The sequence below is a fragment of the Arctopsyche grandis genome, chromosome 2 (genome assembly GCF_051622035.1).
Source record: "Arctopsyche grandis isolate Sample6627 chromosome 2, ASM5162203v2, whole genome shotgun sequence".
NCBI classification, from domain to species: Eukaryota; Metazoa; Arthropoda; class Insecta; order Trichoptera; family Hydropsychidae; genus Arctopsyche; species Arctopsyche grandis.
In genome coordinates this window covers 33,283,206-33,309,406 of record NC_135356.1, presented here as the reverse complement: position 1 = coordinate 33,309,406, position 26,201 = coordinate 33,283,206, and the positions used below count along the sequence as shown (strand labels likewise).

The window sequence follows — 26,201 nt, the reverse complement described above, 5'->3', positions numbered from 1 at the left end:
ACACAGTACTCACCGATCGCCGACTCTAGTTCGTCAATCTTATTCTTAAGTCCACGAGCATTCCAAGCTAGAATGTTCAGGCGCCTCCCGTTAATCAAAGACATCGAGATATTCGACAAGCATGAGTGCCAGCTCTAGTTTGTCGGTGCAACCGCTGGCCTTGGCACGAATCTCCTGGAGGATCTTCAACATCTTCGTCATAGACGCCATGGAAGTTAGGTCTGTTGTTGGTTGAATGTTGGGATTGGTTGGTTGTTGGGGTTTTATAGGGATATTTGGTGAAGGAATTTTAATGGTCGGTAGCTTTGGGAAGTTATGGTCGTTAACGACCGGGATATTCTGTGACTGCACCACTGGGAGTTTCCAAGGGTTGGCTTTGACAATTGATGCTCGATTCTTCCTCGATTCCAGCATTTTCAGATAGCTCTGTCTTTTTGGACAGTCTTTGAAGTTAGCGGGGTGAGATCCTGAACAGCCTGAGCAGACAGCAGGGGTAACTATCCCTTGATTGCATTGTGCGGTGAGGTGAGCGCCGGCACATTTGACGCACTTGGCCTGCCGATTGCAGTTTTTCGCAGCGTGTCCATATTCTTGGCATCTGAAACATTGAGTAATATTTTGTGATTTACTAGTATATTTAACGACACTGACCTTTGTGTAACAGATGTACCGGATTTCTTTAATCTTCTTTGCCGATACCGATGGCTCGAAGAACACCAAGTATAGCTCGGTGGCGTTGCTCCTAGGCTCCTTCGTCTTCATCTGTATGACTTTGGTTACAGGGAATCCCTGTCTGATGATGTCATCTTTAATATCAGCTTCCGGCAATTTCGGCAAGCCACGTACGACACTTTTTATTTCCTTTTCCTCCTTCCTGGAAAAGGTATGGAATTGTCGGTCTGGTGTCAATCCATCCCGAAGTTTTTTAAAGTCTTCAAGACTTTTACATTGTATCTTGACATTATTTTGACCAATGTAAGTCATTGTGAAGTCTTTTAAAAACTTCTTGATCGACTCGATCATGCTGCCGTGAGTGCCAGTAGCTGTCATGATGATGGGCGGGATTCTTCCACCGCTTCTGGGGACATCGGAAACTTCCGAGAGCCCTTCAAATTTGTTTTTCTCCTGAATTTTAAATTCAGGAGCAACATCTTTCACGTTCTTTGCCGTATGTTTTGGAAACTGCCACTCGGTCTCCATCTGAGCGGTCTGAGAGCAGCTTGGTTGAGGAGCTTCGGTTGAAGTTATCAGTGTCTTCTTCAGTCGCTTTTTCAGGTTGGATCCTCGCATGGTGCCAACATGTGTTCTTTTGGTGTTCGTTTTGTGGGAGGTGTTTGTTGTGTATGTTAAAAGGTGTGGGTTTTTTGATGTTATGGCGTATCGCTATACTATGAGCGCTCGCACAGAGAGTACGTCTTCGGTACGTCCGTTCGCACGGAGCGTTGAGAGACGAGTCCCGATACATAATATGAGTATGTGGGTTTGTATTATGTACATTAAAATGTGATTTTTTTTTTATAGAGTTTTTTAGTATTCCAACAATCAATCTTATATTTTAGTCCGTTCGTACTCGAAGACGAAGGCTTCGTATTCACCCTTGACGGTATGTGTATGGAAAAGCGTGAAATTTAAGCATCAAAAAACGATACATCTTCTTCAAGCTAAGACGGTTCTTCTTCAGGCTCGCATACACTTTTTTATGTTGCAATAGCTAACTCCATACTAAAAAGCCCTTTAAACATTCCCTTGGCACACGAATATAACCAAATTTGAGCTTTGTACATTTCGTAGCATACAACTTGAGCATTTTAGCTGATTCATAAATTAAATTTTTATTTTGCGTGTATAAAAACTGCGATTCAACTACGTGCTCTTATTTATATTCATATTATATGTATGTCGACGAATGAGAATTTCTATTTAAAGTTGGAATCTCGAGGTTGAAATTTTTTTTTGTATATTTTAAAATATTTTGTATATGTAATAGATAAATTCACTGATATATAGGAAATATGGAAGAATTGAAATGCTTTCCATATTTATAATTGATATTAAAATTTGACTTTCCTTACACATGCATATGTACATATGCAGTATTATATAATAGAAAATTATTTAGTATATCGGTTATAATATTTTGCATATTTTATACCTTTTTTGTTTATTATAATGGTAAATAGTATAGAAAATATTAAAGAATAAAAATTCTTTTCATATAAATATCTACATATGTGTATAAATTATACAATTGATATTAAAATGACCTAAAATTTGACGGATATTTTACATATTTTAATTTGGACCATTGTAGCATTATGGGAATTCCTAATCCTTCAAAATGATCGAAAATATCACAAAAAAATGTGTTAACTATACAGAAAAAAAAAGTATTTATACGTACAATATATTATTTGAGCTTTTATAATCGAAAGTGGCATAAGTCCACTTTTTTTCATTTCGAGAACTATCTCGCAAAACATTAAATATAATATTTTGCGTTTAACAATATTTAAACATCCTGGTGGCCTGTAATACGTTTATTCTGCTTTTCCATCTTCCAAGTCAAACAGAAATAATGTTTTTGGAAATGAAAATTTTATTCCCGCCACTTTCAAATATAACGGCTCAAAATTCAAATAATCGGCTATAATAAAAAAATTGCAGCAAAAATTCAAATATTAATAGATGTAGTCACAAAACATATAATAATAGTTAAATGTAAGAAGAAAAATTGGGAATGTCTTGCATCAACAGTCATCACAAATATATATACATATGTATGTACAAGAACCAGTTGTAAATACAAAGCATTACCGTGAGGCCCAAATAGAAGAGAGAATAACAAAATTCACTTATTTATCACATCCAATTATGAAAATAATGACAAATGGACAGATAATTAGTGTATCGGAATTCAACATATACGTATAGTTTTCGTATGAAACTATTTGAATTAAATTGTTATTTATTTATTTACTAGTTGAACCTGGCATGCGTTGCAATGCCGCAATAACGCAAGAAATTCCCGTTTCTCGATGTGTTTCGATAAGTGAATGCTTCAGTTTCAAATTAATACTTAATAATTAAATTACAAAATTACAAGAAAAACACGACGAATTTAACGTACATAAAAAACTAAAAGAAGCAACAGGATCATTCAGAAAAAAAAATTTCATACTCCTTAGGAATAAAGATGGAAAAATCATTTTAAATATGGATGAGAAGAAATCAGAATGGACCGAGTACACAAAATTGCTCTTTAAAGACAATAGAGAAACCGGAGAGCATATTGAAGATCCAGAAACGGGACCATATATATTGAAATCCGAAGTGGAACATGCTATAAAACTAGCAAAGAGTCGGAAAGCTACTGGACCGGATCTGATTCCTGCCGAATTTCTCAAGTTATTGGACGACGATAACATAGAAAATCTAACAAAACTCTTCAATAAAATATATTTATCAGGCGAAGTACCTAGCGATTGGTTACAATCCATATTTATCCCGTTGCCCAAAAAGAGTAACGCGAGGACGTGTAGCGACTTCAGAATAATTAGCCTAATGAGTCACACATTGAAGATCCTACTAAAGATAATACAGGGCAGAATTTACTCACGGTGTGAAGAGGCGATTAGCAGAGAGCAGTTTGGGTTCAGACAAGGCTTGGGTACCCGAGAGGCCCTTTTCTGTATGAAAACACTACTCCAAAGATGCAGAGAAGTCCGTAAACCTGTGTACATCTGCTTTATAGACTTTGAAAAGGCCTTTGACCGTGTCCAACACGCTCGCCTGATGGAAACATTAAAAAATATTGGCCTGGATGACAGAGATGTCAGATTGCTACGAAATATTTATTGGAATCAGACTGCAGTAGTACGTGTCGATGATCAATTCACTGATGAGATTCCTATAGAACGGGGCGTCAGGCAAGGATGCATCCTATCACCTACTCTTTTTAACACCTACACCGAATCCATCTTCCACGATGCTCTCCAAGAGGCGGAGGGCATCAAGGTGGGCGGCGAGACGATCACCAATATAAGATATGCTGATGACACGGCACTAGTCGCTGAAAATTTAGCAGACCTGCAAAGATCTCTAGACCGTGTACATCAAGAAAGCAATCGAAGAGGTCTGCGCATAAATCTAAAGAAAACAAAATTTATGATAGTAGATAGAATGCAAACAGACACCGGGAATCTAACCTTGGATGGAGAGGTGATAGAAAGAGTAAAAAGATTCAAATACCTGGGTACCTGGCTGAATGAAGAGATGGACCCAGATGAAGATCTAAAAATCCGCATCGAGATGGCTAGAACAGCATTTGTAAAAATGAAGGCGGCCCTTACAAACAAGCATCTCAATCTTCATACGCGGTTGAGATTCGCGAAGAGCTACGTCTGGACAGTATTACTACACGGATGTGAGACGTGGACTCTGAAAACCAAGATGATCAGCCGCATTGAAGCTTTTGAGATGTGGGTCTATAGGCGTATGTTGAAGATTCCGTGGACCAAAAAGATATCAAACGAAGCTGTCCTCGGCATGATGGGGAGAGGCAGGGAACTTGTTTCTGTCATCAAGCGGAGAAAGATGGAGTACCTCGGACACATGATACGGGGTCCAAAATACGAATTTCTCCGTTTGATAACCATGGGGAAAATAGAAGGAAAAAAATGGATTGGCAGGAAAAAGTTATCTTGGCTTCGAAACATGCGCATGTGGACCGATATGAGCGCCGAAGAGCTGTTCCGAGCCGCTGAAGACCGATGCGGATATATTCAAATAATCGACGAGGTGGTCGCCAACGTCCGGATGCGGACAAGGCATTAACAAGAAGAAGAATTAAATTAAATAACAGTAATGATAATTTGTCGGAAAAACGTAGGCGGCGAACACATTTGAAGTTATTCAATTGCTTGTTTATTTACCCTAACAACCCAGGTGGCGACGCGAACACATTTGAAATTATTGCGTTGCAATGCCACTCCGTTCCCGTTTTTGGCCGATTTTTTTTTGCAGAAACCATCGCGGGCATACACACAATAAAATTGATTTTTATATAAATATATAGATTTAAATTGGCACACATAATGAATAAAATATAAAAGAAAGCAAGTACAGTGAGATAAAAAATATATAAATAAAAATGAAAATATATTCCAAGTACAGTGAGCACCACATACATGACAATATGTATAAAGAAAAAAAAAAAAAAAAAATACAAAAACATATTAAAAATAATACATAATGTATGACAATGAACAAATGAGGAAGCAAATCAACAACAGATTTCCTCCTTCACCTTAGCCCTAAAAGTACTGATAGAGTCAGCAAAAAGGTCAGGGCAATCATCCATACCATCGTAAAGAGAGCATATACGTGTGATTGTACTATTAAATGAAGTGTTATGAAAAATTGGTGTATAGAATATATTTCTACACCTGGTGAATCGGCATATCCGTGCGATTTCACTATTAAATGATGTATTGTTATGACAAATTGGTGGATAGAAAAGATTCATACATATAGTGAATCGGGCATTGACGTTATTGAAATTTTACATACATTGAATTTTACATACGTTATTGAAATACATTGAATATATGCTTCATTTTGTATTTTACATCCTAATTTGATTTATTTTACTGACAGATGTATCACCATTTTTTTTTAATATTAGTCGGATGAATTCAGCATATTTTATTAAGACGAGACGATCTGAACATATGTATATGTAGAATTGAATAAATATTTGAATTAAATCATTTTCATTTTATGATATACATATGTACATATGTATGCAGTATTAGTTAAGGGATTCTACGCAGCACACGCAATATGTAGTTCGTCTATTTTCTATTTTCTATTTTCGTGATAATCAATGTTTCACGGCAAATGCAAATACATATTTATCTAGATTTGACTTTTAACCTCACGTTGGTGGCTGTGTTGTGCGTCTTTGAAATATGCGATAGAAAGCGAGAGAGATACGCCAGAGAGGGATAGATAGAACGAGTGTGGAAAATTGACATACGCACGTTGTATTTTTATTTTATTTTATTTTTATTTTTATTACAATCAATGTACACTCGTCATTACAGATCGCTCCAATGCGACGAGTGTACGACAATGATCAGACAACGTATACAGTACGTTCAATAAACATCGAATACAATAATTAATCAAGTACAGAAATAATAATCATAGAGACATCTATGGATTATTTTTTAGATTTTGTGCACAATTATTATTACAATTTTTATACACATAATAAACACGAAATTATAGAGACATCTATAGATTTCAGATTTCTGTGCATAATTTCTACAAATTATACACACAGATTTTTGTGACAACAGGAAATGATGTATTACCAATTTTCAGGAACCGTTTCAACAATGATCAGATAAAATTGGCAAACTCTGATAGTGAAACGATCGATTTGGAGTCACAAAACCCCCAAATCTAACCAGCAGTTTGACGAGTCGAACCATCGATCACAGTGGTGCTAAATATATAAGTTACCGTTAAGCCAAACTGCTGGCTATGAGGAGAAAGAAAAAAAATGGCGTTTCTAACACAACACACGTTCGGCACACACTCCACACCTATTTGCGCGCGAAAACTTTTTCTCTCCTCCTTTTTTCGATGGGAATTCTATAGATAAATAATGATTTTTCTCGCAGCGGCGTCGGAAAAACAACGAGTGGTAAAATCCACTTATTTTTTCTTTCGCGCCGAATGAAAGGTTTTCGTGATGGCAGCAGCGAGTGCGGGGGTGCTCCGCCACCGTCGCCCCTTTCCCGACCCTCCCAGCCTCCCCCGCCTCGTCGACTGCCCGCTTCGCAGGTGGGATGGGGGTCGGGAGTCCCATCTGAGGGCCCCCATCCCTTCGGAGGCTTCGCCGTACGGGCTCTCCGGGGTGTGGGGGAAGGTTTAGCTCGGGGTTGGGGTGGTGCACCCCCTCACCTTCCCCACAGCAGCCTGCGATGTTGTTCGAGCATATTGCTTCTGTATTTTACGTCGTTTCTTGTGGAAATGAAAGTGTTGTAAAATTTACTTTGCGAAACAAAATGCCGGACGACCTTTCAACAAACGTACACATTCTCGTTTCGAATCACACACATTATATGTATGTATATGCATACATATGTACATATTCATAGTATTTATATATGTAAATAAATTTACAATAATACATTTTACCTGCCGTTATTTCAATGCGACTCATGACATGTAACTATTATAATTTCATTAAATACAAAAACAAATTTTGACATGTACAAACATTATATTGTAGTAAATAATTATTTTTATTTATATTAAGTTATATTTATATATAATTGACATGACCGGTAGTAAAGAAGACGAAATAAAGAAGAAGGTAGTAAAAAATAAGAAACTAGGATGGAGTGCATTTGGACGAATGAATGTTGTTTCTTAATCAAAAATGCCACTCTGCCTGAAGAAAAAGATTTTCGATCAATGCGTTTTGCCAATGATGACGTATGGATGTGAAACTTGGACATTGAACGCCAAGATGCTAAATTAAGTCCAATGCACTCAAAGAAGAAGGCATAACGAGGAAAGATTATTAACGTAATACGTGGGTGTGAATTATGACAAGAGTAGTGGATAAGGTGGATAGAGTGAATATATTGAAATGGCAATGGGCGGGCCACGTGGATAGAAGATGGATGGATGATTTGTGGATAAAAGAAATTCTAGAATGGTACCCGAGAGAATGCAAAAGGTTAAAAGGAAGACCACAGGGAAGATGGGTAGACGAAATAAGGAAAATGTGTGGAGTGAGATGTATGAGAGTTGCGCATAACAGAGACGAGTGGAAGCGTGATGGAGAGGCCTTCATCCAGCAGTGGATGGTGAACGGCTGTAAATGATGATGATAATGATTATTATATTGTACAGTGTTGTTCGGTGACTTATAATAGAGGGGACTAGATATGATCAATATTATTTATTTATTTATTTATTCTAAACAGACCATTGTGGCATAACAGGGATTCCTAAAGCGCCACAATGGTCAAAAAATATAACACAAAAAAAATAAAAATAAAATTACAATTAAACATAAACATAAATACATCCATACATAAACATAAAAAATAGCATTTAATAATAACAGATAAAGTAAAAATATCAAATAAAATATAGCATAAGGAATGCCTTGCACCTACAGCCAGTTTCAATAAATATGTAAGAAACAACTACAAATACAAAACATCCCTGTAAGGCCCATAATAATATGTCTAAAATATCCTAAGTAGCCTACCTTTCTTAATAGCATCTTGTTTTTCTTCAAAACTTAATCTTTTGAATGATTTGTCGAACAATCGATTGAGAATGCAACACTTCAGGGCCTCGTTATTTGTTTCCGCGAGCTGCGCACTGATTTCTTCTGAGGGAATCGTTTCGTGAGACGAGTCCCTTACCATATTTGCACTCAAGGAGTTTTGTGTAAATATGTGCTATTTGACAGAATTCAGACTGAGAGTCCGTGCAAGTGAACGGCGCGACGGACCATACTATATACATATATAAATTCACTACCACTAATACTACCTCAGGTAGGGCCGGTTGCGGTTTCTGAACTTCACTACTCCGAGTGAACAACACCAATATGGACAGCGATTTGGATTTATTGTAATTTAATTATTGATATTTGAAAATTTTAGGTAAAAGATTTTTGGTGCCTAGCCTTACCACTGTAGTCTAATGACGGTACGACACTGATATTGTAGAATAACAGTATAAATATATGCAGTATTATTTATATATTATTAATAATATGAAATACATATGTATTTATTATTTATTTTATTTTTTATATTCTCAATAGTTTTACATATTGTAGTTTGAAATAAAAAACTGGCTCACTTGATATTGGATTTACATACATACATACATATGTACGTAGTAAGATGAGCAATAAAATAAAGATTTTCTTTGAAAATGAGAATTCACGTGTTAATATTTGATCCAAATGATATAATATAATATAGAAAAGAGCAATTTGTTTCAAACGGGTATTTTAAATTCGAAAGATATTCATCTTGATGTGGATTTCTTTATATAATATTATGAAATGTTAATGATGATTAATTTATTTATGTATGTACATAGTATAAATTAAAGCAAATACATATATACATACACATATATACATGCTCTTGGCAGCGAAGCGAGTCTAATTTATTTTTTTTTGCTCATATATATATATATATGTACATATATATGAATATGTAACGCATATAAATATTTTTATCGGATTCATTATAGAGGTGAAATTGCATAGACTGATAGAATATTTACAAATTTAATAAAATAGGTTTAATCATTCTTTGTAAAGATGAGAAAAATCGTTTTATTAAATGAGCTAAATTATATACATATGTAGGCACTTACATATGTTATACTTGAACAATCTAATATATAATTTCGAAAGAGACTGTGTATGTAAGTATGTATATATGTAAATATCTTTGGTTGAGAACTTCGTAAACATGTCAAAATTTCCATGACGACGATTCGATTCAAATAAATTTAATATAAAAACAATTGAATATTTACTATTATATGTTTACACTGTTTATATTACAAATACTGAGCGAAGCCGGGTAAAACAACTAGTATATATATATATATATATATATATATATATATATATATATATATATATATATATATATATATATATATATATATATATATATATACACATATATATATATATATATATATATATATATATATATATATATATATATATATATATATATATATATCATCATCATCATCATTTACAGCCATTCGCCATCCACTGCTGGATGAAGGCCTCTCCAACACGCTTCCACTCGTCTCTGTTTTGCGCAACACTCATCCATCTCATTCCGCACATTTTCCTAATTTCGTTCACCCATCTTCCTTGCGGTCTTCCTTTTACTCTTTTGCCTTCTCTCGGGTACCATTCAAGCACTTCTTTTGTCCACCTTTCGTCCATCCTCCTAGCTACGTGACCCGCCCATTGCCATTTCAATCTCTTCACTCTATCCACTATGTCCACTACCCTTGTCATATTTCTCACCCACGTGTTCCGCTTCCTGTCTTTCCTCGTTATGCCAAGCATACAGCGTTCCATACTTCTTTGAGTGCATTGGATTTTATTTTGCATCTTGGCGTTCAGTGTCCAAGTTTCACATCCATACGTCATCACTGGCAAAACGCATTGATCAAAGATCCTTTTCTTCAGGCAGAGTGGCATTTTTGATTTAAAAACAGCATTCATCCGTCCAAATGCACTCCACCCCAATTTCATACGTCTCTTTATCTCTTCATTTTTACTACCAGACATGTCAATTATTTGACCTAAATATAAATAATTATTTACTACTTCTACTGGTTTATCATCTAAGGGGATGCTATCAGGCATGCAATAACTATTGAACATTAGTTTAGTCTTATCTACGTTAATTTTTAATCCTACTTTTCTACTTTCCCTGTCCAGCTGTGTTAGTCTGATAAGTAGGTCAGCTGAATCACGAGCTACTAAAACTATATCGTCTGCGAACCGAAGGTGACTCAAAAAGCGACCATTGATGCTTACTCCGGCTGTATCCCAATCCAATTTCCTGAAAACTCCCTCAAGCACCGCATTGAATAACTTGGGCGAGATTGTATCTCCTTGTCTTACTCCTTTTCCTATGCTAAATCTATCTGTACCTGAAAAAATTTTAACTGAAGCTGTGGCATTCTTATATATTGTAGCTAACAGTCCCACATAGGGTTCCGGCACTCCCTGTGTTTTTAGAGCGTTAAGTACTGCATTATGACTAACTGTATCGAAGGCTTTCTCATAATCGACGAAACCTAGGCACAGTGGCCGTTGATATTCGTTGGCGCGCTCGATTAGTTCGCCAACTACTTGGAGGTGGTCCATTGTGCTGAAATTTGCCCTAAACCCTGCCTGCTCTATAGGTTGGTTCTCGTCGAGGATATTCTTCAGCCTTTCTGTAATAACCTTCGTGAAGAGCTTGTAGACCGCTGAAAGTAGACTAATGGGTCGGTAGTTCTTGATATCGCTTTTGTCGCCTTTTTTGTGTATTAAAATGATAGTTGCGTTATTCCATCCTTCTGGTATAGCTTGGTTCTGGATGCATTTGCTGAAAAGCCTAGCTAAGATATTAATTAGGGGGGGGCCGCCACATTTTAGTAAGTCGATGGGAATATTATCTTCCCCTGGGGTTTTACCATTCTTTGCAGTTTTTAGCGCGGCCTCTACTTCGCTAGGCAATACTGCAGGAACCCTTTGGCCGTGTGTCGATTCCAGAGTGGGGAATTGACCGTTGTCGTTCTCGTATAGTTTTGCATAGAACGTGTAAACTCTGTCTATGATTTCTTCTCTATTCCTAATTATTACTCCGCTCTCTGATCTGATTGCGATCATTTGGTTTTTGCCTAAGAAAAGATCCTGTTTGCACTTTTTCAGGCTACGGTTATTCTTAATGGTATTTTCTATTAGCTTGCTGTTAAAATCCCTGACATCCCTGACTATTCTCTTCTTAATTTCCTTATTTACTAGATTGTATTCTTGCTTATTATTATCCCTATCTAAATTCCTTTTATGCTTAATTAGGTTTTTTGTTTCCGCTGAAATTTTGCTTAATTTAATCTGTTTCCTGAAACCACCTAATTTCTTACCTGTTGAGGTTAGAACCGAACTAATTACAGTGTTCAATTCCTCGATGTCTGCTTCTGGGTTTAATTTCCCGTATCGATTTCCAAGTTCGAGTTCGAATTCCTTTTTCCTAGACCTTAGTTGAGCGAAATCTGGAGAGTTACTGCATCCTTTTATTAATTTCCTACGTTCGCAATTTATATTAATGGCCATCTTGGCACGGACTAATCTGTGATCGCTGCCTATATCTACTTTACTTAAAACACTAACGTCTTTAACGGAGTGCAGGGCATTTGTTAGGATGAAATCGATCTCGTTTCTGTCTCCTTTAGGACTCTCCCAAGTCCACTTATTGTTTGTGTTTTTCCTGAAAAATGAGTTAGTGATGAAGAGCCTGTTGTGTTCTGCGAATTCTATGAGGCGATCGCCTCTGTCGTTTCTTTGGCCGGTACCAAAATTGCCTACTGCTCTTTCTGTGTTTGCCTTTTGTCCTATTTTTGCGTTAAAGTCGCCCATGATTATTTTAAAGTGGTGGCGGCTATTATCGTATGCGCCCTGTAGTTTTTCGTAGAAGTCTTCTATTTCCTCGTCTGGGTGGCTAGATGTGGGGGCGTACACTTGGAAGATTTGACAAGTGTACCTGCTCGAGATTCTTAATACTACATAGCATATACGTTCCGATATGTCGTTTATTTCTATAATATTTCTTTCTATTCTCTTATTGATAAGAAACCCTACTCCTCCTATTCTACCATTTGGTAGCCCTCTCCAGTAGAGACAGTTACCACTTTTTAGGATTATTTGGTTTTCCTGTTTTCGTCTTACTTCGCTAAGTCCTACTAAATCCCATTTGATACTTTCTAGTTCATTCTCTAATGCAAGCACACTTCCTTCACTCGATAACGTTCTTACATTGTACGTGGCTAAATACAGGTTTCTATTAGCTAAGCTATCATCCATCGTCACTCTTACCTTGTTGGAGGTTTGGATATTATTTTTCTCGCATTTATCCAAGATGTGTTGAGAAAAAGGCGGTACTTGAGAGAGATTTCCATTCAAGGAGTGAGTTCTTACCGCCATAAACTCTTCTCTGTGGTCAGCTTTGACATATAGTCATCCTAGGTATCACTTGGATCACTTATGAGTTATTACATGCCATTTAACAGGGTTACTTTGTAAGTGAAAGTAGTTAGTTATGATAATAATAGATTAGCAATTGTTATACTACTTTTTTACAGATCTTTATCGTGAGACGCCTCTTTGGAGACAACGGATTTATATATGTGAGTGCGGTTTGCAATTTAATATTTTAATAATAACTTTAGTAAAGTATATAAAATTACACGAATTACTTTAATATAATTTAAATATGAAAAAGAACTGATAGACAGTTGGGAAACACCGTTTCTGTTTGCTATTATTCTATTAAGTAAAGTTCGTTAAAGATTTTTGGCTGGAAGCAATTATGTGGAAGATTTATTGCTTCTGTGGGACCGACTTGGCTGGCGAAGGACCCTTTTTTTGTATTCAGGTAGGGAGATGTATCTCGTTTGACACCGATTTGACACAAAAATTAGCACAAAATTTTTCGAAATAACTGATATAAAACCGCTTTTTACGACCGATTTGCTGTTTATTTTTACACTTAAATTATACTAGGATGCAATTAGTAAAATAAGTGATTAGATGGTTAAGTTAAATTTCGTGCAATAGCCGGGTTTAAGCGAGTAATAGCGGGAGGAACGCAGAAGCACGTCCTCCTCACATGACACGAAAGACCGAACTCATGTCATATATATATATATATATATATATATATATATCAGTGGCGTGCGGTCCATGGATGCGGTGGATGCGGCGCATCCCCTATAACTTTAAAAAGCCAAGAGTATTTTTAATAAATATTTGAATTTCGCTTCGATGTATTCTTAGTGATGTACGTGATTATGATGTAGTTTATGAGTATATATATATATTTCACATATCACGTGTTTTTTGTTACATGATGCATTATATAGGATCTTTTGATAATTTTTATTAACGATTCGCATAGGCGGCCGGCCGGCCACAGGCGAGTGACGGGTGTAGACGCTGACTGAAGTGCGCCCGCGTCATGGATTCGGAGTCGAGACCGATCCCATGTGCGCATGCGCACTATGAGGCTGTCTTATTCGCGCGGACGCGTTGACACTTGTTTAACCTCTACGGTGGATTCGGTTTCTCTGTTTGCTTATCTATTGAGTTTCACTTGGAAGCCGCTGTTGATCGATATTTCCGCACGCTACGCCCCAAGTTATTTATCAAAAAGCTAGCCGATTCATTTCTTTAGACGAAGTTAATCATTTATACTGTAAGTTGGTTATTTTTTACTTTTGAATTAAGTTTTCATTTAAATTAGTTTCGTCTTACTTTATTTTTAGTTTACTGTTCCACTACTTACGAGTTTTCATTATTGCCTTTAATATGGATATCGAAAATAACTTGTCGTCGAGATCAATAATAATTGCAATTGTTTAATTGAAAATGTGCTGAAAAGAAGATATGCTTCTCTCCCATTTAATGAAAAGGAGATTATTGTTAAGAGCCCCAAACCCACACCAATATTAAATATTCAGTCTAAAACAAAAACATTTAAAAGGTATTTTAACACAGAAACATACGAAAAAATTTCATGGATTTGTGGATGTGCTCACTTAACGAAATTATTCTGTTGGCCATGTATTTTATTTTCTCAAGAAGTGAATGTCTGGAGTAAATTTGGATTTTCTGACCTAAACAATTTAAGTAAATCGCGCAAGAGACATGAATGTTCTCAAGCTCACATATGTTCTGCTGCTCAATTTAAAAAATTTGGAAAGGGACCTCGTATAGAAAATTTTTTAAGTGCTCAATTTAAAGCAAATATTGAAATGCACAACAAAGAATACATTTTGTCTTACACATGCAAATAGATACATTTTGTCGAAATTAATAAGCGCTATCTGTTTTTTAGCAAAACAAGAACAACCTTTACGAGGACATTTTGAACACCAGGAATCGTAAAATAGAGGGAATTATATTGAATTGCTGTATCTGTTGAGTGAATCAGACATAAAATTGAAAACTCATTTAGATAACTCTACGGTGTTTACTGGATTATCGAACCATATACAAAATGACTTGGTATCCGCAATATCAAAAGTCTTGCTAGATGAGATTAAAACTGAAATACGTGCATCAAAATTTGTTTCCATAATTGTGGACGAATCTACAGATATCAGTCGCAAAGCTCAGCTATCTACTATTTTTAGATATGTAGATGAAAACAATGGAATTCAGGAGAGATTAGTTGGATTTGTCGATGTTAGTCCCAATAGAACAGCTAATTCTCTTTTTCAGCACATACGTGAGACCTTGGAAGAATTTGGTTGTTTGGACAAATTAATTGCACAAACGTATGATGGAGCGGCTGTAATGTCCGGGGAGCATAATGGAGTGCAACGAAAAATTCGAGATATTTGTCCTAATTCTTTATTTGTCCATTGTTACGCTCAGAGATTGAATTTAGTTTTGTCGCAATCTGTTAAACATATATCCGGATGCAAACGTTTTTTCAGCCGTATGTTGTCATTTTCAACTTTTTTTTGTAAGTCTTCAAGAAGAATTTCCCTTCGATTGTCAAATAAAAAAACGATTTCCCACTGCTGCCCCTACACGATGGAACTACAATAGCAAAATTTTAAATATGGTATTAGAATATCAAACAGAATTAATGGAAATATTTAATCAAATAATTAATGATGAAGACGAATGGGATACTGATGCTGTCATAAATGCTGAAGTCCTTCATCGTTATTTAAAAGAGTTTGAATTCAATTTCAATTTGCATTTATTTTCTGCAATATTTAATTCGGCAGATTTTTTATTTGAAATTTTACAAAAAAAAACCTTTGACATATCGTATTGCGTAAGTGAAATTAAAAAATTTGTAAAATATTTAGATAACAAAAAAGACGATTTTGATTCATTGTGGAACAAAGTAATAACTAAAAATTTTAATAGAAAAAGAAAATATGCTGAATGTGAAGAAGATGTGAAAACAACGTATAAACTTCACTATTCTGAAATTTTAGAAACTCTTTCAGTAAATACAACCAATCGATTTCGAGATATCGAAAATTTAAAATTTCTTTTAATTTTTTTTAACGTCAAAAAATTTAAAGAATATGAAAATAATTTTCCAGATATCCTATTTAAATCACTCCACCTAACTTATGGAAAATAATTTGATTTGATGAAATTAAAAAGCGAATTAATTTACATGTACTCAACGCAAGACTTTCATTTGAAATCTATAAATGACGTAAAGGAATTAATTGTGAAAGATGATCTAATAGAAGTTTTGGAACAAGTATTTAGTTTAATACAATTAATTTGTACGATTCCTTCCACGAGCGCATCGGCTGAACGATCATTTTCGACTATGAAAAGAATTAAAACGTTCACCAGAAATAGTCAAAGTGAAGAAAGACTCTCTGGTCTTACTAAAATTGCAATCGAAAAGAAAATAATGTCAAATTTAAAAAACAATAAAAAATTCTATGATGCGGTTATCGATGAATTTTGTAAAAAGGAACGAAGAATAAAATTAAATTTAAAAAAATAAATTGGTCGGTTTTTTTTTTCAAACAAGAGACAGCATCCCTTGTTTGAAAAGTCACCGCACGCCACTGATATATATATATATATATATATATATATATATATATATATATATATATATATATATATATATATATATATATATATATATATATATATATATATATATATATATATATATATATACATATTACAATGTATGACAATTCCACATACTCAAACGATTCAAACGAAGAGAAAGCTTCCAAGAAATTTAAAATCGAGTTTATATGTATAACGGTATTCATAATATTTCTGATGTTTTTTTCCTCCTTCTATAAAGTAGGATATTTATTCAAATGCAAAATCGATCTCGCGTATGTAAATTACAAGCCACTTGATTAAAAAAAAACCATCCAGATGTCCACTTCAACGAAGCTACACCCGATTGGTATAATTATGCACATGAAAGTGGTACTCTTGCCGTTAGATTTTCTGGAACGGTCAACACATTCGTGCATGTTTGTTTTATCCAAGTGCTATTATGCAGGTTGGCGATATGTCTCCAATTAAAAGTTCGGATGGCTTTGAATGGGAGTGAGGGGGTGTGTTGTGGGCAGGTGGGGCTGCGCCCCCTGCGCCCCCATCCGGGTGGCGTCGCCAGTTGGCGGCACACGTACTGCATTATCAGCCATACTGGCTCAGTTTCCACGAGAGAGAAGCAATAGCAGAGAGCAGTAGAGACATTATTGATATTCCGAGAGCGCCGTGTTGGCCGCCACCCCTCACCCACCCCCACCACCCCATTCCCACCCCGTTTTCTCCCATCGCTTACCCCACGTTTCCTCTTCGCCGTCCGTTTCCGTTTCCGGCGCTTGAAGCTACCCTCTTCTTCCTCTCTCTCTCATCCCCCACCCACACCGTACACCTCCTCTTCTCGACCGGGATTAAGCTCCCCGCCAGACGATCTATCAATATTGATTGTTATCGCAATTATAAATTGAATGAAGTCTCGACTGTGCGATCTACGACGCCTCCATTAAAATCTGCCGTAGACGGAAAACCGCGTAGCGAAAATCTATTCACGTTTACGTTCCACGCTCGTCGTGCACGTACGGCAACTTCTCTCTTTAGACTTAATTACTTTCATATTTCAATATACATATGAAAGTAATTAAGCATACAACAATTCATAGAGTGCAAAAATACATCTTAATCGACCGTTGATTTTAATTGCAAGACTCTCCGATTACAAGTTCCTGAATACGACCTAAAGTCATACTTAAATATGATCTAAAATATTAAATATGGGGTATAGTAATTCATAGAGCAATGGTTAGTATGTAATGCTTTCAATTGTGTGGTCACGAGTTCTATCCCTGGTGTATGACCTTGAACTCGTTTCCTATCAGAGTTTGCCAATTTATCTGATTGAAACGTTTCCAACAAATTGACAACCCTGTCCTATCTGTCTCGTGGAAATTCGTTTTATTCAGCATCTCGATGTTCACTGATTTGTATAAATGCTGAAAAATTGTCCATAGATGTCAATGTGGATGTTAATCGATGTGTGTATTGCCTTGCATGATAATTACAATAATATTGTACTATGTTTGACGATAGATGTCGTGTTTAATAAATAATTATTAATCTGTATTGCACACTCATCGCGGTGGAGCAATCTGTTAGATGAGTGTGCATGATTGATTGAATAAAAAATAAATATGTATAGGTGGCAGACAAAGCTATATTTTGTAGAATGCATCAAAGTTGAAATTGGATTCTAAATAGTGAGCATGTGAGTACATGAAGGTATCTTAAAAGCTCCTAGTGATAAATTATAAGCGAAGAAGATTCAACTTTTAAAGGTAAGCTGTTTAAAAACATTTATATAAATTAAAAAATGATTTAACGTGGAGTAGAGTCTACGAATGAAGTAGGAAAATTCGTCTGTATGTGTGTTAAAATTACTGTTCATTAGGGAGGGACTGAAGTTGGTTGTGGGGTGATGGGGTGGGGGGTGGTAGGTGGTAAGTGTGTTAGCAGCCTTTGGGACTCTAGAGCACATTCATATATCATTCGCTGTGGCGAGAGCGACCAACTTTGTTGTTTTTAATATTGCGCGCATTGAAATATTAATGGGGGGGTGGGTGGGTGGATGGTCGGCGACTCTTTGTTCTCGCTGGATAAAGTTTTTACAGCTGCCGCGTTTGATACGACCGCCACCCTCCACCTTATGTTAAATTCAAAACACTAAAAACGATATTAAATCATGTTCTCGCAGCCCTAGCCTACCGCGGATGCAAACGGAACCCGATTCTCACTCCAATGTATTCACATAATAAAACACATTTAATTTTGTTTAATGATATTGAAAAGGGATTCGCAAGTGGCATCTATCGGGATCGATTAGTACAATATTATTTTTGTAAAGCTTTGAGATTTCTCCGCTAGAGTAACTGGTTCGGATATTTACTTTGATATTAAAATTTAAAAATATATATGTATACATATGTACATACATCTGCATGAGTGTAAATACAAAATTTGTATTAACGTGAGTGATTTAAATTAGAGTGATCTAGTGCTACATTTGCTGAATATTTCAGCGATGATCTTCAACCAGCATCCGTGGAGACATCATGAAATTTGTAAGACATAATTTCTCTGAAAAAATATACATATAAGTACGTACATATAAACATATTTCAATTGTTTTTTTTAATATCATATTCATTTATATTTCAGTTTGAAACCACGGTTTGTGACGGTCATCAATATTATACTAAAAGACGCGTAAGTGATTTATTTTATTCATTCGAATGTTATATTTGGTATAAAATCATCAAGATTCTAGAACTGATTATAAAATCATCAGCCCTCTTTGTAGTTTGTAGTTGCGATTTACTCTTTCTTTAAAAATTTATCACACTATATATGTAGATGTGCATGGAGTTTTTAAACATTCCAGTGGAACAAAATTGAAATATATTCATATAAATTATATATAAGAAATAAGGACAAAGTAAATACTACATGAGATGAAATATTATACATGATATCGTTGACACTATTATTAATGAAGTAAGGATTATTTGATGAAAGAGGTAATCGTAAACATTGGTCAAAATGTTCGCCACTCATAGAATTTGATTTTTATAATGTTCATATTCAAAATGCGGATTCAACATAAATATGTATATAAATCCAAAACAAGACATCAATTTTTGTGCCGCATTTTTCAGGATTGATTACTTATCAACATTTGATGCGTTAGCACAACGAATACTTCGATTGTGTTTCAGATATTTTTAGGTTGTATTTGTAAAATTAGTACATTTTAAGAAAGGTTCACTTTCAGTCACGCTGCGAACGCACTTTTCTAACACTTTTTTTCATTACATGGTAAAATAGTAAAAGTAGTCAGTAATTATTTATATTTTTGACGAATAATAGACACCCGGTAGTAAAGAAGAAGAAATTAAGAGACGTGTGAAATTAGGTTGGAGTGCATTTGGATGAATGAACGCCGTATTTAAATCAAAAATGCCACTTTGCTTGAAGAAAAAGATCTTCGATTAATATGTTTTACAAGTAATGACGTATGGATGTGAAACTTGGTCATCGAATACCAAGAAGTTGCATACATATAAAGTCCGATGCATTCAAAGTGTGGAACGCTGCAATATCGACATAACGAGAAAATATAGTAAGCGGAATATGTGGGTGAGAAATATGACAAGGGTAGTGAATATAGTGAATAGATTGAAATGGCAATGGGCGGGTCGCTGAAATAATAGATGAAAGGTGGACAAAAGAAGTGCTAGAATGGTACCCGAGAGAATGTAAAAGGGTAAAAGGAAGACCGCAGGGGAGATGGGTAGGCGAAATTAAGAAAATGTGTGGGGTGAGATGGATGAGAGTTGTGCAAAACAGAGACGAATGGAAGCGTGTTGGAGAGGTCTTCATCCAGCAGTGGATGGTGAATGGCTGTAAATAATGATGATGATGACTTTGAAAAGGCGGCATAGACGATGCACCCAATTTTATATAATGTTTACTATAGATTGGCCATGTTTAAACGGTTTGTATTACAAACACCGAGCGAAGCCGGGTAAAAACACTAGTATGCATGTAGTATATACATTTTTATATAGTCTGTAGGATATTTGTTTTCAAATTGATGAGGAACCGTTTCAACAATAAAAATAAGATAAATTGGAAAACTCTGATAGGAATCGACCGATTTGGAGTCATAAATGTCCAAGTCTGACCATCAGCACTTCAGATAATACTCGAAATAAATTATTTTCAACCGAGGTTATACCACGGGATCGAACTCGACCACCTTTCAGTAGTTAACATTTACGCAACCGCCAAGCTTATGCTATGCTGGCTTGTATTGCATTGTGTTAAAAATATTGAGATTTTTAGTCCGGAATCAATCCGAATTAGTTCACTTCATGACGTAAGTGGATTCGATGATGGAATAATGTTCACATTTTGATTAATCGTCCGCTAATTGCCGGTGGAAAATTGTGCACACAGAGGACAGAAAGTAGGAGTAGAGGAAAACAGGACGACGGTGTGGGGTCCCGTGCACCCCCGCGGCCACTCCAATGTTAATCATATTACGTTCAAGCATCGATTCAACCCGCGCGGATAATGAACAGAAATTTGAAAATAATTATTAAAACTTTATCTTTAAAGGTACACACAAAAGACCACAATGGGGCGCAGTGCCGCCTCAAAGACGGGCCCGTTCCCTTTGAACGGATGGATGTTGGGACGGAGAGGGGGGAGGTGGGGGTGTGTGGGGCGCGAGGGGGGCGACGATGTCCCCCGCGTGGGGCTCCGCTGCCGGCTCGCGCGCCCCCATTGTGGCGCATCAATATAGTGCAAATAAAACAGTAATAAGAATACTGTTCGCCGGGTGCAAAACTCGTTAGCGCGGCTGCCGGAAGAAAGGGGTTGATTGAAGAATTTATTAAAATTACTTATGAAATTATTACCGAGCAAGCCGAAGGGTCTTTGTGCACGTATGGTATGTGTGTGTATTACCTATGTATCAGATCTTATTAATTGGCGTTCGTTCTAAGTCGAATTTAATTTCCGTCAAATGGGATTTCCACGCTGTACGGGATTATATTGGTGTTGTGTACATACATACATACATATGTATGTAGGAATGATTTTTAAACGAGCCGAGCCGTAGGTATGGTTGGTCAAGCTGGGATAAAGTGTGTGTGGTATGCATGGGAGAGACCGGATGCGTGCTGTTATGGTCACTTGTTGGAGAACGAGCCCGAAGACATGTGTTAATAAATACATAGTTCTGACTTAATCTGCGTTTCACTTGGAATCCTTCACATCCGGATCCTATATGTATGTATATTGAAATTTGTTCGTTTATTGTTTGTGTCCGATGCTCCATATCGGTTGAGCCGATATCAGTGTTTGAAATGTAAAATTTTAGTTATATGATAGATGTTGTTTAGGTACTGATAATGGCCCAGCTTGATTGTATTCCCTTTGTCTTTGCTTTCTGAAGATTAATAATGTCAAATCAGTTTAGATTTGATTTAATTATTTTGGGGTTCGATTGATTTATGTGTTTTGATTGATTTTGAGGTGTGAGTGTGGTTGGTTTTGTTATAAACAAACCACATTTGAATCAAACGCAGGAAACTGTATTTAAGTTTTGGTCGTTTTCATTTATTTATCTAATATTAATGGCGCGTTCTGTGTAAACATGCAGTTAATAATGATAATTTTAATAATTATTTTATTAATGATGCACATTATATTTTATAAAATGAAATGAAACGTTTCAGTATTAAACTTTGAAGATTTTCTCATTATGACTCAACTTATGTCGTAGGAAACTTAATTGCGACGCCAAGTTTTATAATAATAACTATTATGTCATGGTAAATTACTGTCATTTAAATGGTTTTGTATTATTATTTTTTTATTTGTTTCATATTTCGTACTAAGTTAAGTCATACTAAAGAATTACACAAAATTGCCGGTTTATATATTTTTCGTACATCATTATATATTTTTCGTCACTTAAATGAAAAATACCGGGCGAACGGAATTTTCGAAGATGAAAAAGACCAGGATTAATTTTGCGTTTATACATATTTTTCATTTTGCGTTTTTTTTTCTTATCCCAGTATAATACAATCTATTCGTTGACGCCTCGGTCCCCCGAGTCGGCGGGGCGTAATGAGTAAAATAATATTTTCTTAAGAATTTAATTTCATTACAACAAAAGAGGGTGTGTTGGGTGGGGAAGGGTCCGGGGCGAGTTGCCCATCTCTCCGCCACCTTTCGCCGCATTCGTAATTAAGGTGTACATTAATGAAATCTTTATATAAACCGGGCGCGAGGGGGTTGAGGCCGAAGGGAACAACCGAGGAAAAAAGCTCGGTGCGTTAATCTGCCGAAAGGCGTTCAAATACTAACCAACCCCCCTCGTCTCTTGAAGAGAAAATCCAAGAAATCCACCCCGCTCGGTCCAGATCGTTCCCAAAAAGATTCCTCCCCTTTGCCCCTTTCTGCGGTGTAACCCAATACTCTGTAGCTGATGGGGATGAAATATTGTACTTCGGTGTGACTTGTACAATTCTAAGACGGGAAACGCAACCGTGGGCATATCTAAGTTTCCCATCCGAATTTACGTTATTACTAGTACTCGCCACCGGTGTCGCGTCTCTGAAAATATATATGTCGCTTTTTATTTATAAGTTAGATAAGAAAATGTTACCTAGGTATTTCGATAGATATTTTATTAGAGGTATGGGGAAAGGCGAGTGCAACAGTGACGGTGTTGTTTATTCTGACGAAGAGAATGCTTCCCGCAAAACGGTGACTGACCGTGTGACTGATCGCATTGGTACTGCCAGAACCCCGGCGGTCACCACAGAGGGTTACATTTACATAAATATAGCATTAGAGGTAGCAATAAATCACAGAATTTAAAATTAAATAAGAGTAGGAAAAACGTATATGTATGGAAGTGTTGTTACTTATAATAAGCTGCCAGATGAAATTACAAATATACTTGTAATATTGATAAACTTATGGTAGCTGTAAGGTAACACCTCAAACAGTGTGTATGTATCTATGTACATACATATGTGAATGTATGTGTATATATTATTATTTGTGTGATTGAATATAATTAGTTATTAAGCTTGGCTATATCTTAAATAAACAAATAAAACCTTTATTGTTTCAACACTCTACAATCACACATCCTATTCAAATCTAAACTGTCAAATATCATTCTGATTGTATAGATACTCCTTTCAAAATTTCAAAACTTGTCTAAATCTTGTTTACACAAAACTGCTATTTGGAAAATATAATATAAGCATTTGAGAATAATTGTTATAATTTTTATCATCTCTTCCTCGTCCCTGTAACAAGCTATTCGCTCCACAAAATAATTTTATTTCAGAAAAGCTCGCCAGCCGCTACAAACATATGAATTGTCATCGTAGTATATTCTGCTTACAATCTACTATTTCTGCTTTTTAATTTACATGTTATATTTAAGAAAGAAAATAATTGTATCATAATGCAATTTTATAGAGTTATAATTACTTAAGTATGTTTCGAAATCTTAATTCACTGAAATAAATCCCAATTTATGATTGATCGTGTAAATACAATATGACTCGAAATTCCCAAACATTGGCTATTTTTTTTTTTTTGATGCTTGACCATTTCTCGTCCACCTTGATTTTTCGGTTTTAAATTGAAATAAGAGTCAGGTAATTGGGTTTAAATACGGACCACTCAAGCAACAGAATAGCATTTATTCATATAAAAGCATTAAAATATAATTTTAATAACATTTAAAACAATCGTAACAAAAAATATATATTCATTAATGTAAAACACAAAAAAGACACATGAAATAAGTGATTTCAACATTGAATCATTGAAGAATCACCAAATAAAAAAAAATCAGATATCTCCGTTCTTCGGTGAATTCTTTTCATGAGTTTTAAGACACAATATCGATAATGGACTTTTCGCAAGAGAATAGGTAAAAGACAATGATTAGAACTATTAAATTATTTTAATTAAAAGAGATAAACTTTATATGGTGAGTGATTAGCTGATTAATATTTTAGTCATATATGTAATTATGAGAATAACAGAATTACACATCTTAAGAAAAATTGCTTTTAACAATATAAATAAGTAATAAAGGTAAAACATTATAAACAAACAATATATGTAAAACATTAATTATTTAGAAAAGTTAAAAACATATATACATAATTTAAAAAATATGAAGATACATACATATATACAAAAAAATTTATGTATCAATTTTAAGTTCTGGTAGAACAATGTGAAAACAAGGTTATAATCTAATCGTGATATTTAAGTCAGTTTGGAACCATAAATAAACAATATTTTTATGGAAAACAAAAGTTTAAACCAGTCTAAGTATTTTCTGCATACCTCTGAACTATTAAATATAATAAAGTTTATTTCAGCTTCATGAGATGGGATGAGTTGGAAATAATTATATTTTTAAATAATCTATATAATATCTGTCTATCCACTATTAAAACTCCAATCATAGATCCATCTCCAAATCCTTAACAACATTAGTGAGAGCTAAGCGTTCGGCATGAGAATCGGCAGTCACTATATATTTTGGATTTATGTTCCCCAGAAATCTTTCAAAAGAGCAAATGCTGAAAAATTCTCAAAAGTTGTTAGACTTTAGTAGTGATAACTGCTAATGGAACAGCGCTGGCTATACTTTCTGTCAGAACAAAAGTTATAGTGTGTTGTTGCAAATCACAGGATGACGTTGAGTCAATAAATATAATGTTATTATGGTTTGGTCTCTCTTCATTAGCGGAGTTGTGATTATTACAGTAAAGGGATTTTCTATAAATTTAATTTTGGCGCCTCCTATTCTCCCTATGCATTGAATGTATATTTTCTGTAAGAAAAGAATTTTAAATTTATTATGTACATATGTAGCTTTATAAAATGTTCATTGTCATAATATTCATTACCTTGATCATACTAGTCATTTTTCCACCTCTTTCATATAAAAATGCAGCATGCTGTTGAACTGCCTCCACCACATCCACTATACTATGAAAATAGCATTGAAATCAGTGGAACCCAATCACGGGAATGTTTATCGACTTGGAAACGATCCACCTTGAATTTGTTAGACCAGCATACAATGAAATCCATCCCGGCAAAAAGCTTTATGGATAAACCGTCATCTGATGTGGAACCCATGGGGTTATGTTTGTATTCTTTAGAAAAGATGGACATGATAGAGGAGGGGTAGTAGATGTTAGATATGCGTTCAGCTATATCAGCGGCTTCGAAGAAAAGTGACTGACTGACTGACTCATGAATGGATTATATATGTCGCGGTAGGTATGAATGCACACACGTCAAATGTCAAATGTAAAAACGTAAGCAAATAGTAGTAGTAGTAACGTAAATTCGGATGGGAAACTTAGATATGCTGACCGTTGGCATGTCAAATGACCGACAGCGCGCCACTAGAACACCTGTTGGCGAATAGAGGAAACACATATAACACATCTCAATCTCTCACTATGTGCACGAGTGAGAGGTGTATATTAATCGTTAAACTCGAACGGGTTCCGATTACATGCGCCACTGCCGGTATGTGTGCATGTGTCTGTACGGTTCAATATAGGATTTTGATTTGTGACTTACTTATATTCCTCAAATATATAGATAGTCATGGGTTATTTGAGGGTTTCCGAATTATTTGAGGGTTATTCCGAACACTGAGCAACAACAAAAAAATACCAGAGCGGAGACTAGCCAATCTTTACTAAGTTTGACTCACTGA

General features: G+C 35.5%; 1 protein-coding gene across 1 annotated transcript; it reads right to left on the bottom strand.

Moving 5' to 3' along the window:
* Positions 1-24,042: 24,042 nt before the first annotated feature.
* Positions 24,043-25,858, bottom strand: LOC143922382 (uncharacterized). Its single transcript, XM_077445606.1, has 3 exons — positions 25,792-25,858; positions 25,375-25,451; positions 24,043-25,298 (listed from the first exon to the last, which is right to left on the bottom strand). The coding sequence occupies exons 1-3, from the start codon at positions 25,856-25,858 to the stop codon at positions 25,131-25,133; spliced, it is 312 nt and encodes a 103-aa protein (XP_077301732.1). The 3' UTR covers positions 24,043-25,130.
* Positions 25,859-26,201: the final 343 nt, after the last annotated feature.